The sequence below is a fragment of the Heteronotia binoei genome, chromosome 17 (assembly GCF_032191835.1).
Source record: "Heteronotia binoei isolate CCM8104 ecotype False Entrance Well chromosome 17, APGP_CSIRO_Hbin_v1, whole genome shotgun sequence".
Taxonomy (NCBI): Eukaryota; Metazoa; Chordata; class Lepidosauria; order Squamata; family Gekkonidae; genus Heteronotia; species Heteronotia binoei.
Window position 1 is genome coordinate 48577047 of NC_083239.1, and position 14745 is coordinate 48591791.

A 14745-nucleotide genomic window follows, 5' to 3' on the forward strand; every position below is an offset into this window, starting at 1 on the left:
GGCAGATGACAGCCAGTTGCTCAGGGGCCTGATAGGAGCCCTCCGGGGGCCTGATTTGGCCCTTGAGCCAGATGTTTGACACCCCTGCTCTAAACTGTGCACATGAGCTCATGAACACAGGAAGCTCTGCTCAGCAGCAATCTGGAGCCGGGCAGGGCCTTGCACTAGCCATGGCCATTCTAGTTCTATTTTGCTCAAGATGCGATGCTTCGCTTAGCTGGCTGAAAAAGTTGCCTGAAACCTGGTTTGCCTTTTAAAAATATTACTGTACTATACTACGATGAAGCAATGTCAGAAACTTTGATCATTTTAGCATTTGTTTTTACACTAGTCCTAGGGAGAATTGTATAGGCTGGCATTTAGCGTCTAATGGGGAGGGAACCACTATCCCACCGTCCCATAGCGCTGGTATTTGAACCCATCCCAATATAAATGTAGAGCACTAAACAACACCTAACATCATTATTGCATGTAGTCAGCAGTCGTTTTGTAGAAAAATAGGAGGTGGAGCTCATCCAGGGATTGTTATGCAGCTGCAGTACTATTCAGTGGACAAGGAGGTGGAACAAGGGCGTCAACGTGGCAGATGAGGTTCAATGTGGCCAAGTGCAAAGTAATGCACACTGGGGCCAAGAATCCCAGCTACAAATACAAGTTGATGGGGTGTGAACTGGCAGAGACTGACCAAGAGAGAGATCTTGGGGTCGTGGTAGATAACTCACTGAAAATGTCAAGACAGTGTGCGGTTGCAATAAAAAAGGCCAATGCCATGCTGGGAATTATTAGGAAGGGAATTGAAAACAAATCAGCCAGTATCATAATGCCCCTGTATAAATCGATGGTGCGGTCTCATTTGGAGTACTGTGTGCAGTTCTGGTCGCCGCACCTCAAAAAGGATATTATAGCATTGGAAAAAGTGCAGAAAAGGGCAACTAGAATGATTAAAGGGTTGGAACACTTTCCCTATGAAGAAAGGTTAAAACGCTTGGGGCTCTTTAGCTTGGAGAAACGTAGACTGCGGGGTGACATGATAGAGGTTTACAAGATTATGCCTGGGATGGAGAAAGTAGAGAAAGAAGTCCTTTTCTCCCTTTCTCACAATACAAGAACTCGTGGGCATTCAATGAAATTGATGAGCAGTCGGGTTAAAATGGATAAAAGGAAGTCTTTCTTCACCCAAAGGGTGATTAACATGTGGAATTCACTGCCACAGGAGGTGGTGGAGGCTACAAGCATAGCCAGCTTTAAGAGGGGATTGAATAAAAATATGGAGCAGAGGTCCATCAGTGGCTATTAGCCACAGTATATATGTGCATGTGTGTGTATGTGTATATATATATATACACATACACACACACATATATATTGGCCACTGTGTGACACAGAGTGTTGGACTGGATGGGCCATTGGCCTGATCCAACATGGCTTCTCTTATGTTCTTATGTGACACACTGTGTTGGACTGGATGGGCCATTGGCCTAATCCAACATGGCTTCTCTTATGTTCTTATGTGGCACACAGTGTTGGACTGGAGGGGCCATTGGCCTGATCCAACAGGGCTTCTCTTCTGTTCTTATGAGACACACAGTGTTGGACTGGATGGGCCATTGGCCTCATCCAACATGGCTTCTCTTATGTTCTTATGTGACACAGAGTGTTGGACTTGATGGGCCATTGGCCTGATCCAGCAGGGTTTCTCTTATGTTCTTATGTGGCACACAGTGTTGGACTGGATGGGCCATTAGCCTGATCCAACAGGGCTTCTCTTCTGTTCTTATGTTCTAACTCTCAGAAGGAAGAGGTGGAACTCTCAGAAAAGTTCAGGAGCTGTGCTCCTGTGAGCTCCCACTGAATCCGCGGCCTGCACGTAGTGCTCAATAAGAACTAACCACGCCGTCTCGGACTTAGAGAATGAAACTGAAACGGGAGGATTGTTTTAAATTGTACAAGATCGTATGAAATGTTTTTAATGACCTTATTGTGATTTTATTTGAGCACTATGTCGTTTGAATTGTTGTTAGCCGCCCTGAGCCCGTCAGGGGAGCACGAGACACAAATGTAATAAAATAATAATTTTTATGGTATTTCTAACGGAACATAGTTTGAGTCGGGTGGCACCTATAAGACTAACAAAGTTTCATTCTGGGTACAAGCTTCCGTGAGCATGCACGCTTCCTCGATGCATCTAAAGAAGTGTGCTTGCACACGAAAGCTTATACCCAAGATGGAACAAAATCAGAGTCCTGTAGTGCCTTTAAGGCTGACAGAGTTTTATGCAGAACGTCAGCTTTCGTGGGCGTGCCCGCTTCGTCAGACGGTGAAACGGGGTGCAGTGAGCAGAGCTGCATAGAGAAGTAAAACAGGCAGAATAGTACAAAGTTAGAATCCAATTGCAAAATAGTGAAATCAGCAAACTGAAAGCGAAACGAACAAATTGAAAGAGGTTTGGTCTGGATAGCAGTTGCCCGGGAAAGCAACAAAGGCAGCAGAACGTGTTAGAATTGGAGAATGAGGGTGAGAATGTCACAAGGCAATAAATGCAGAGTCTGTTAACAGCTTTATTGCGCCTCAAGCCTGGTGAAACTGCCTTTGGAGGAAACGGCTGCTTTGGAGGGTGGACTCAATGGCATCATACCTGACTGAAGCCCCTCCCCTCCCCAGCCTTCACTTCCTCAAAGCTCCAGGAATTTCCCAACGCAGAGTTGGCAACCCTAAATGGCGCCACTTCTGCACGGCTCAACCTCCTTTGGTCGGCAGACAGGTCTCGGCCTCACGGCTGCTTCCCCCTTGGCCTTCCTGGGGACACTTTCCAATCCCCTAAACTGGATTTATAACCCAGTGCTTCCTGCAGAAGGGGACAGCAAGGCCCATCGTCTGTCCAGCCCATAGGAAACCTCCTCTGTGAGATCGAGGCGGCCCGGCTCCCCTTGAGGTGGCCGCAGAGCCAGAACTGCAGACGCCTGGAGCGTGAGAGATGCCCTGAAGCCTGGCCAAGACAGGATGCCTGGAGGACAGCAACAATCAGGGGACGCAGGAGGCTCCGGAAAGCAGTCAGGTTGTAAATTCTTCTACGTGTCTCTGAGCAGGAAGTGGGGGGGGGAGGGGCTGAACAGGGATCCGTCCTACACCTTCATCCCTCTTCAGGCAGGAATTGCAGCACAGTCAGGTTCAAGATTTCGGGGGATCCCTCTGCCAAGAAGCCATCCAGCGGATCCTCTGCACCAAGGACTTTCAACAAGAGGGCCAGTTTGGTGTAGTGGTTAAGAACGGTGGATGCTAATCTGGAGAACTGGGTTTGATTCCCCACTCTTCCACATGCAGCCTGCTGGGTGACCAGGGGTCAATCACAAGTCTCTTAGAGCACTCTCAGCCCCACCTACCCCACAGGGCATCTGTTGTGGGGAGAGGAAGGGAAGGAGATTGTAAGCCGCTCTGAGACTCCTTTGGGTAGGAAAAGAAAGGTCCCCTGTGCGAGCACCAGTCGTTTCCGACTCTGGGGTGACGTTTCTTTCACGACGTTTTCACGGCAGACTTTTGACGGGGTGGTTTGCCCTTGCCTTCCCCAGTCTTTTACACTTCCCCCCCAGCAAGCTGGGGACTCATTTGACCGACCTCGGAAGGATGGAAGGCTGAGTCAACCTTGGGCCAGCTGCTTGAATCCAACTCAGGTCGTGAGCGGAGAGTTCAGACCACAGTACTGCAGTACTGCTGCTTTACCACTCTGCGCCACAGGCCTCTTGGGTAGTAAAGAGTGGTGTATAAATCCAAATAATAATCTTCTTTTTCTCCGGGGGAGGGGGGAGGGCTGTGAAAACTGCCAAGTCACAACACAGTCATCTGCCTACACAACTAGGGTTGTCAAATCCAATTCAAGAAATAACTGGGGACTTTAGGGGTGGAGCCAGGAGACTTTGGGGGTGGAGCCAGGAGATATTAGGGGTGGAGCCAAGATCAAGGCTGTGACAAGCATAATTGAACTCCAAAGGGAGTTCTGGCCATCACATTTAAAGGGACGGCACACCTTTTCAATGCCTTCCTTCCATAGGAAATAATGAAAGATAGGGGCACCTTCTTTTGGGGCTCATAGAATTGGACCCCCTGGTCCAATCTTTTTGAAACTTGGTGGGTATTTTGGGGAGAGGTGCTAGATGCTATACTGAAAATTTGGTGTATCTACCCCAAAAAACAGCCCTCCCAGAGCCCCAGATACCCGCGGATCAATTCTCCATGATTTTCTATGGGAATAAATCTCCATAGGGAATAATAGAGTGCCCAGCAGACATTTCCCTCCCCTCCCCCCGCTTTCTGGCGACCCTGAAGCGGGGGGAGGGCCTCCAAACCGGGGGATCCCCTGCCCCCACCTGGGGATTGGCAACCCTATACACAACTCATGCCAGTGAGCCAAACCACATGCAAAATATAATACTATTCAGGAGGCTGAATAATATTAGTGGTTAGGCACAAGGACTCTAATCTGGGAGAGGTTGGAGTCCGGTGGTACAGGAATGCTTATACCCAGAACTGAACTTTGTTGGTCTTCAAGGTACCACTGAACTCATAACTTTGGTCTGCTGCTTCAGACCAATATAGCTGCCCACCATGGAGGAAGAGGAGGAGGTATTGGATTTACATCCTGCCCTCCACTCTGAATCTCAGAGTCTCAGAGCGGCTCACACTCTCCTTTACCTTCCTCCCCCACAACAGACGCCCTGTGGGGTAGGTGGGGCTGAGAGTGCTCTAAGAGACTTGTGATTGACCCCTGGTCACCCAGCAGGCTGCATGTGGAGGAGGAGTGGGGAATCAAACCCAGTTCTCCAGATTAGCATCCACCCGTTCTTAACCACTACACCAAACTGGCCCTCTTGTTGAAAGTCCTTGGTGCAGAGGATCCGCTGGATGGCTTCTTGGCAGAGGGATCCCCGAAATCTTGAACCTGAGGTAGGTGGGGCTGAGAGAGCTCTCCCAGAAGCTGCCCTTTCAAAGACATCTCTGCGAGAGCCATGGCTGACCCAAGGCCAGTCCAGCAGGTGCAAGTGGAGGAGTGGGGAATCAAACCTGGTTCTCCCAGATAAGAATCAGTGCATTTAACCAGTACACCAAACTGGCTCTCAACCTGAATAAATCATGAATTAGGGAAGATGGATGTTTGCTCTTCAGTTCTTGATTTCAAGCAACAAGCTCATGGGCAGCTCTCGCACCCCCACACTCCCGACATTCCCTCCTGCACGACACTGTACGTTTTCTGGTATGTCAGCCCAAGGCTGGGGCATTGTCCGTTGTGGAAAAGCCCACTCCTGACGCCTTGACATCCTTTCTCGCTTGTGTACACCGTTGCTGTGTTTTTGTTTGAAGCTGGGAGGAAATTGCCACTGGAGGACTCTTGAAACACAAAGCCAGCCTGGTACAGGTGACAGGAAAAGATAAGGCCAAGGAGAGGGAGAAAAAAAGAAGTCGGGGGAGGGGGGGAATGGAAACTTCCTGAACTTTTGAGGGACAGCCAGCCCCTCCCTTGGGCAATCAGAGAACCTTGTATATAAATTTTAAAGTGGGGGGAGAGAAAGAAAAAGACCCAGTAATAGGGCAGGGCCTTCTTCCTGCTTTGGATGGAACGCCAATAATGTCTTTGAATTCCCTGGGAGATGTTTGCAAAAGGGAAATCCAGACAGAAGTTTCCTACATTCCTGGGAAAGACCTTGAGCCAGGGGGATCCTGGTAACTCTATCCGGTCATCGGGGCAATCTACCATCTCCTCCACGTATTCACAGAATATCGTCTGAAACCGTCTCAGAAATCTTAACGGATCAGAGAGGAGCCCCAGTCGAGCCCTTCGTCTGAGCGGCAATAGTTATTCCAGCAGATCTACACAGTAAGAACATCAGAAGAGCCCTGCTGGATCAGACCAGTGAGGGTCCTTCTAGTCCAGCATCCTGTCTCAGACAGGGGCCAACCAGTTCCTCTGGAGGGCCAACAACAGGGCAGAGAGGCCGAGGCCTTCCCCTGATGAGAACATAAGAAGAGCTCTGCTGGATCAGGCCAGTGGTCCATCTAGTCCACCCTCCTGTCTCACACAGTGGCCAAACAGTTCATCTGGAAGGCCAACAACAGGGCATGGAGACCAAAGCCTTCCTCTTGTAAGAACATCAGAAGACCCTTGCTGGATCAGACCAGTGGTCCATCTAGTCCAGCCTCGCACAGGGGCCAACCAGTTCCTCTGGAGGGCCAACAACAGGGCAGGGAGGCCAAGGCCTTCCCCTGGGGTTGTTTCCTAGCTCTTGGATTCGGAGGATTAGTTCAGAGGTTCCCCTCAGTTACCATGACTAGTAGCCATTGATGGACGTATCCTCCATGGGTGTATTCACACTACACTAAATTATGGCTGTTTTCCCACTGACCTCACTCCGGAGCAACGTCCCTCTTCACCGCGCAGCGTCTGCGCGGATTTCCCACCAACTGCTGCGCACAACCAGGAAGAGCCGCGGCTTTTGCGTCGCAAATGTAAACTGGTTTTTAGCGGTTTCCATTTGCGACGCAAAAGGTCGGGAACTTCCTGGTTCCTCGGAGCAGTTGGTGGGAAATCCGCGCAGACGCTGCGCGGTGAAGAGGGATGTCGCTCCGAGGTAAGCTCAGTGGGAAAACGGCCTATGTGTTTTGCAACTGGATTTTTATTGCGTAAGAATAGCAAAAATTCAGTTGCAGAATGCATCATTGAGTGTAGTGCGAATGCTGCACCCCATGACTCTAATCCCCTTTGAAAGCTGTTTATTCCTGCGGCCGTCGCTACATCCTTGGGCAGCCAATTCCGCATCTGAATCGTTCTCCGTGTCAAGCAGTGTTTCCATTTGTCCATCCTGAACCTACTGTGTGACATCTTATTACAACGACGGTATTTGGGCTACCGATCGATGAAAGAATTTTAGTCCATCAGCCCTTGGCCATTCAACAAACCTGAACTCATGGAGTTGCCTTATCCCAAGTTAGGCTACTGATCTATCCGAGTCAAGATTGTCTATCCTGTCAGACAGCAATTCTTGGCTAGTTGTCTTTTTTCCTCACCTGGTTCTTTTAGCTAGAGACGCTGGGAACTGAACCTGGGTCTTTCGGAGGATTCTGGGTCATGCTGAGGTTCCCTCCCCTTCCTATATTCTTCCCTAGGCTCCACCCCAACCCCCAAATCTCCTTGAATTTTGGAACCCAGAGCCGGAAACCCTAGTTCAATGATATTATTCCCCACTCAGGTCCCTCCCCTCCTCAAACCGTGCCTTCTCAAACTCTACCCAGTTTGGTGTAGTGGTTAAGTGTGCAGACTCTTATCTGGGAGAACCGGGTTTGATTCCCCACTCCTCCACTTGCACCTGCTGGAATGGCCTTGGGTCAGCCAGAGCTCTGGCAGAGGTTGTCCTTGAAAGGGCAGCTGCTGTGAGAGCCCTCTCAGCCCCACCCTTCTCACAGGGTGTCTGTTGTGGGGGAAGAAGGTAAAAAAGATTGTAGACCGCTCTGAGACTCTGATTCAGAGAAAAGGGTGAGGTATAACTCTAGCAAGAGTTGTCCTTGAAAGAGCAGCTTCTGTGAGAGCTCTCTCAGCCTCACCCTCCTCACAGGGTGTCTGTTGTGGGGGGGGGGAGATAAAGGAGATTTTAAGCTGCTCTGAGACTCTGATTCAGAGAAAAGGGTGAGGTATAACTCTAGCAAGAGTTGTCCTCGAAAGAGCAGCTTTTGTGAGAGCTCTCTCAGCCCCACCCTCTCACAGTGTGTCTGTTGTGGAGGAAGAAGGTAAAGGAGATTGTAGGCTGCTCTGAGATTCAGAGTGAAGGGTGGGATATAAATCCAATATCATCATCTTCTTCTACCCCCAAATCTCCAGGGATTTTCTAACCTGGAGTTGGCTGATGTTTCAACAAGGATGATGGAGAAGATGTCGCTTTGGGAAGGGACATCTGCTCCAACTGGATTCACTGTTGCACCTGATTTTGGGGAAGAAGAAGAAGAAGACTGCAGATTTATACCCCGCCCTTCTCTCTGAACCAGAGACTCAGAGCACTTACAATCTCCTTTATCTCCTTCCCCCACAACAGACAACCTGTGAGGTGGGTGGGGCTGAGAGCTCTCCCAGAAGTGGCCCTTTCAAGGACAACTCCTACAACAGCTATGGCTGACCCAAGGCCATTCCAGCAGCTGCAAGTGGAGGAATGGGGAATCAAACCTGGTTTTCCCAGATAAGAGTCCGCGCACTTAACCATTACACCATACTGGCTCAGGGAGTGTCTCGGTATTACCTCGGCATTATCTCTGATGCTCCTCCTTCCTTTTACCTCCAAAGAAGAGGCCCGACAAGAGAGGCAAGCTACTGAGGTTAATGTAATTGGTGCTACCCCACAGGAAACGCTTAATGAGAAAACCAGAGTAGGATGCGGAGAGAGGATTCGGGAAAGGGGTGGCCGGTCCCGTAAACACCCTGTACCCTGAAGCTCAATTACAAACTTCCTCTGTGGGAACACAGCCATTGTTCAAGTTGAGGGTTGTCGTCCCTTCTCTGCCATTCAAGAGAACAGGAAAAGCGGCAATTAAAAATGTGCGTCAGAACAAACGCTCATCTCTTCCCATAGAGGAAAGGGAACGGGGTCGTTCGGGCTGGGTAGAGGTGTCTGTCCCGACGCAAGAGGGGAGGCGGCTCTGCGATTCTATCCATTGGCTCCGCGAGAGGAATCTTTTGAAAGGTGAAGAGGGGAAGAGGAAAGTCGGAGTCCGGCAGCACCTTGAAGGCCAACGAAGTTTCACGCAGAACGTGAGCTTTCGTGTGCAGGCACGCTTGTTCAGACGAGGAGTGGGGGGCCGTGAGCAGAGCTACGGAGAGCTGGTGGGCAGCGGTTTTAGAACGCAAAGTGGTGCAAAGTTAAAATCCAATGGCGAAAAAGGAAAATTAACGAATTGAGAAAAACTTTGATCTGGGTAGCATTGGCGTGGGAAACCCAGCAGGGCTCTTTCTTGAGCAGGAACGCAGAGGAGCACCGTTCTGGTTGGCTGGGCATCAGGGGTGTGGCCTAATATGCAAATCTCCATAGGCAAACCTGCTGGGCTTTTTTCTACAAAAAGCCCTGTGTGAAACAATTACGATGTCAGGGGTGTGTGGCCTAATATGCAAATAAGTTCCTGCTGGGCTTTTTCCACAAAAAGAGCCCTATGTGAAACAATGGTGACATCAGGGGGTGTGGCCTAATACGCAAATAAGTCCCTGCTGGACTTTTTCTACAAAAAAGCCCTGTGTTACTCAATGGTGACATAGGGGGTGTGGCTTAATATGCAAATGATGCCCTGCTGGGGGGTTTCTACAAAAATCCTGTGTGAAACAATGGTGGCATCAGGGGGTGTGACCTAATATGCAAATAAGATCCTGCTGGGCTTTTTCTACCAAAAAAGCCCTGGAAACCAATAAAACAGTAACGTGTCAGAATGTGAGAACGTCCGTTAATTCTTCAATTGCTAGTAAACCTGGGCCAAAATGAGGGCAAGACGGTGAGCCGTTGGAGCAGAAGCATATACAGACTATTGTCTTTCCTACTGGGTGTGGCTTGTGGTACTTCTTAAGAGGTGTTTCCCACCTAGGCAAAACCTTCTATTAAATATTTTCCTACAGAACATGGCTGCCTTCTCTCCCTTCTAATCCCTAGCCCATCGTTGGTAGCAGAAGACGAGTCAGGAAGGCAACAGGGCCATTGGATGACCAAGGGGCAGGGGTGAAATTCTAGCAGGAGCTCCTTTGCATATTAGGCCACGCACCCCTGATGTAGCCAATCCTCCAAGAGCTTACAAAAAAGAGCCTTGTAAGCTCTTGGAGGATTGGCTGCATCGGGGTGTGTGGCCTAATATGCAAAGGGGCTCCTGCTAGAATTCCACCCCTGCCAAGGGGTAAAAGCATATTTTTTTAAAGGATTACAAAATTATGCATGGGACAGAGAAGGGAGAGAAAGAAGCACTTTTCTCCCTTTCTCACAATACAAGAAGTCACCAGAAGCTACCACCAGAGCGCAAAGCGCTTCTCTGTATGGCTGAAGACAAGCCGCGGCATCCATTTTGTGGCTGGCTCCACCTAGGGCTGCCAAGTTCCCGGGCCGGGCGAGGATTCTCCCCCCCCCCCCCGGAGGCTCCCAACCTGCCATCCCATATTGGGCCAGCAGGGGAGATCTTCCCCTGACGTTGCTGGCATGATGATGTCACTTGGAAGTGACATCATCGAGCTGGCGACGTCGCACACCGGCTGCTCTAGGAGCACCCAGGAAAACGCTATGGTTTTCCTGGACGCCCTAGCAATTTGGGAGGTACCACAGAGTTTTCCCTCCCAAATCGCTATAGAGTTTTCCCTTCCAAATTGGTACCACAAGAAGGTCACAAGAAGGTTGGGGACTCCCAATCTACAGAATGACTTAACCCTGCTATCCCTACTTGACCCACAGGAATATCCTCCTGTTCGACCCCCGCCGCCTTCTCTCTTTTCTGACCCCCGTCCCTTCTACTTCTCCGACTCCTCGTACTCACCCTAACCAGACGGGCTCTCTTGACGAGATCATTGAGCTTCCTCAGGGCAGAATTCCGGGGCAGGTTCTGGATGTCCGTGAACAAGTCCTGCTCCTCGAGCTCAAAGAGCCGTCGGTTGTCGGAGATGAGCAGAGGCTCCGACCAGAAGGACCCGATGTAGACGCGCAGCACCTCGGGGGTATTGAACACTTTGCCCAGCGACCACATGAGTGCGCCATAGACCCGCATCAGCTGCTGCGTCTCCACCATGTCGGCCTTGTTCAGGACCACCCGGATCTTGTCCTCGTTGCCCTTGAGGGCCCGGATGGCCTCCGAGAACTCGTCGGAGATCTCCAGCTTGTGGGCGTCGAAGAGGAGGATGATGCGGTCCACGCGCTCGGCGAACCACTGCAGCACCGCCGGGAAGTCGTAGCCTGTGGGAGACAAGAGAGGCTTCTCAAATAAGGGGCTCTTTTTGCACGTACCTTTCAAGAGCCCGCTTGCATTTAGTTAGTTATATGCAGGCCTCAGATTCAGCGGGAGCTCACAGGAGCACAGCTCCTGAACCTTTCCGAGGGTTCCCCCTCTTCCTCCCCACCGGCCTTGTCCATTGAATAGTAGGTGCAGCTGCATAACAATCCCTGGATTAGGAGAGCAGGCAGACAGCCAGCCACCAGGGGCTTGGCCACACCCCCAGCAGCCCTTATAAACCCCTGGAGAAGCCCACACCACCTTTTCTCCGCTTCTTGTGTGATTTTGGGTGGCACGTGGTTTGTCAGCCTTTTGACTGGATGGGGGGTGGCCCAGCAGAGCCCCAGGCGAGTGAGGCCTGCTTGGGCTGGCTGGATCTCTAGCCAGCCCAAGCAGGCCTCGCTCACCCGGGACTCTCTTTTCTTGCATTGGGTTGCTTTTGGCTGGGGAGGGGGGTGGCATATGCTAATGAGTTATGCTGATGAGTTCCGCCACCTATTTTTCTACAAAATGACCCCTGGTTATACATGTTTTTTTGTAGTCTACCTTTCTTACAGAGTGGATTAACACAGAGTGAGTCAGGGCAAGACACCAAACAGGGCATCTGATAACCGGATGCATTAGGACAGGAGTGGCCAACGGTAGCTCTCCAGATGTTTTTTGCCTACAACTCCCATCTGCCCCAGCCATTGGGGCAGATGGGAGTTGTAGGCAAAAAACATCTGGAGAGCTACCGTTGGCCACCCCTGCATTAGGATATCAGAAGTCTGGAACCATCAGAAAGAACCGAAGCACAGCATCAGTATTCACATGACCGGAGCTTTTTTTTAAAAAATAGCAGGGACTCTTTTGCCTATTGGGCCACACACCCCTGATGTAGCTAGCGTTGCCAATCCCTTCCTCCCCCACAACGGACACCCTGTGAGGTGGATGGGGCAGAGAGGACTTTCACAGCAACTGCCCTTTCAAGGACAACTCCTGCCAGAGCTATGGCTGACCCAAGGCCATTCCAGCAGCTGCAAGTGGAGGAGAGGGGAATCAAACCTTGTTCTCCCAGATAAGAATCCGCACAATTAACTACTACACCAAACTGGGTGGGGCTGAGAGAGCTCTGACAGAAGCTGCCCTTTCAAGGACAGCTCTGCAAGAGCTATGGCTGACCCAAGGCCATTCCACCAACTGTAAGTGGAAGAGTGGGGAATCAAACCCGGTTCTCCCAGATAAGAGTCTGCCCTTTCTTTCAAGGATAACCTCTGCCAGAGCTATGGCTGACTCAAGGCCATTCCAGCAACTGTAAGTGGAAGAGTGGGGAATCAAACCCGGTTCTCCCAGATAAGAGTCTGCCCTTTCTTTCAAGGATAACCTCTGCCAGAGCTATGGCTGACCCAAGGCCATTCCAGCAACTGTAAGTGGAAGAGTGGGGAATCAAACCCGGTTCTCCCAGATAAGAGTCTGCCCTTTCTTTCAAGGATAACCTCTGCCAGAGCTATGGCTGACCCAAGGCCATTCCAGCAGGTGCAAGTGGAGGAGTGGGGAATCAAACCCGGTTCTCCCAGATAAGAGTCTGCCCTTTCAAGGACAACCTCTGCTAGAGCTATGGCTGACCCAAGGCCATTCCAGCAGGTGCAAGTGGAGGAGTGGGGAATCAAACCCAGTTCTCCCAGATAAGAGTCTGCCCTTTCAAGGACAGCTCTGCAAGAGCTATGGCTGACCCAAGGCCATTCCAGCAGCTGCAAGTGGAGGAGTGGGGAATCAAACCCGGTTCTCCCAGTTAAGAGTCCGCGCACTTAACCACTACACCAAGCTGGCTCTCCAAAGGCGATCAGGAAACAGGATGGCTGAATGTGATTACTGCAGGGTTGAAAACTCTGGACTGGAAAATTCTTGGAGACTTGGAGGTGGAGCTTGGAGAAGGCAAGCTTTGGGGAGGGGAGGGACTGCAGGGAAAGAAGAAGAAGAAGAAGAAGTGGCGGTGGTGGTGGTGGTGGTGGAGGAGGAGGAGGTGAAGGAGATTGGATTTATACCCTGCCCTTCACTCGGAGTCTCAGAGCAGCTTGTAATCTCCGTCCCTTCCTCTTCCCCTGACAGACACCATGTGAGGTAAGTGGGGCTGAAAGAGCTCTGAGAGAACTGCTCCTGAAAGAACAGCTCTGCGAGAGCTATGGCTTACTAAAGGCCATTCCAGCAGCTGCAAGTGGAGGAGTGGGGAATCAGACTCTGTCCTCCCAGACTAGAATCCGCACACTTAACCACTACACCAAACTGGCCACAGATTCCCCCCCCTCTCCCAAGCAGCCTTTTTCTCTGGGGGAACTGATCTCTTGTCATCTGGAGATCGGTAGTAAATCTCACAATATCGCCAAACCCCTGCTGAAGGCTGGCAACTTGAGTTGACTGGCAATCTGCCACACAGAAACCAGAAAAATCAAATATATCCAGCTCCAATGAAATAAAAATGAAAAACGATTTCGGCTGGAGTTGCCACGGCCTCTTAAAGAACTACCCTACTGCTCTTTCTTTCACAGGTCCGTTCATTTACAGGCAATGCCCATTTCAAAGAAGCATTTGGCCAAACGCTGGGGCTGCAGCAAAGAGATTTTTCGTGGGAGGGTTCTCTCCCCCCACCCGCCTTACGACTTCCAAACCTCAGCCAGCTCATGACGGAGCTACAGGGTTGCCAAGTCCAATTCAGGAAATATCTGGGGACTTTGGAGGTGGAGCCAGGAGACTTTGGAGGGTGGAACCAGGAGCAAGGGTATGACAAGCATCATTGAACTCCAAGGGAGTTCTGGCTGTCACATTTAAAGGGACAAAGCACACCTTTTAAAGGCCTTCCTTCCATAGGAAATAAAGAAGGATAGGGGCACCTTCTTTGGGGGCTCATAGAATTGGACACCTAGTTCAATCTTTTTGAAACTTGGGGGGTATTTTGGGGAGAAGCACCGGATGCTATGCTGCAAATGTGGTGCCTCTACCTCAAAAAACAGCCCCCCCAGAGCCCCAGACACCCGCGGATCAATTCACCATTATACCCTATGGGAATAAGTCTCTGTAGGAAATAATGGAGTGCCCAGCAGACATTTCCCTTCCCCTCCCCCCGCTTTCTGATTACCCTGAACCGGGCAGAGGGGCTCCAAACCGGGGGATCCCCTGCCCCCACCTGGGGATTGGCAAGCTAGCTAAGGAATTAAAAACCCAAAAGCTTGCTTTGAAAGCAGTATTTTTATTTATTACTTTTGGGATGGTTCCCCGCCCCGGCCTGGACACCCCCTTTTGTGCCTGACGAAAGCAGATTTCTTTCTCTGCCTTGAGGTCTCCTCCCACCCCCCCTCCCCGAATCTAGAGAAGACTCACAGCTTTCTTAGCTGCTGGAAGCCAGCCACCTCCCTCCCTTTTGGCAGGCCAAGTTCACAAAGGGCCTGGTTCCACAGCACCAAAAAAGGAAACCGAGAGCCGTTCCATAGGAAAGTCTGAGCCGTGGGGCCTCATTGTTCTGACAGGCTGAAAGACAAATAATTTGTGGCGGTTCTGGGGGGGGGGGGAGAATCTAAATAACAGAGGGAGGGGGTATGGCCAAACACTCCTTATCTCACTGCCTCACGCACACGGGAAAGGGGGCCTTGCCAAAGGGCACCTGAAGACCCCTGCTTGGCTTTGGGGCATCCACCTCTGGAGTGGGACATAAGGTTGCCTGGTCTGGGTTGGAAAATACCTGGAGGCTTTGGGGTTGGAGCCAGGAAAGGGTGGGGTTTGGGGAGGGGAGGG

The 14745-nt window shown here is 50.8% G+C and overlaps 1 protein-coding gene across 1 annotated transcript in view; it reads right to left on the reverse strand.

Annotated features, from left to right (window-relative positions):
• EHD2 (EH domain containing 2) overlaps positions 1 to 14745 on the reverse strand; it is a 64301-nt gene that overhangs the window by 7720 nt on the left and 41836 nt on the right. The window contains exon 3 of the mRNA XM_060258244.1: positions 10531 to 10943. Coding sequence (XP_060114227.1) covers positions 10531 to 10943 — 413 coding nt within the window. The remainder of the gene's footprint in view (positions 1 to 10530; positions 10944 to 14745) is intronic.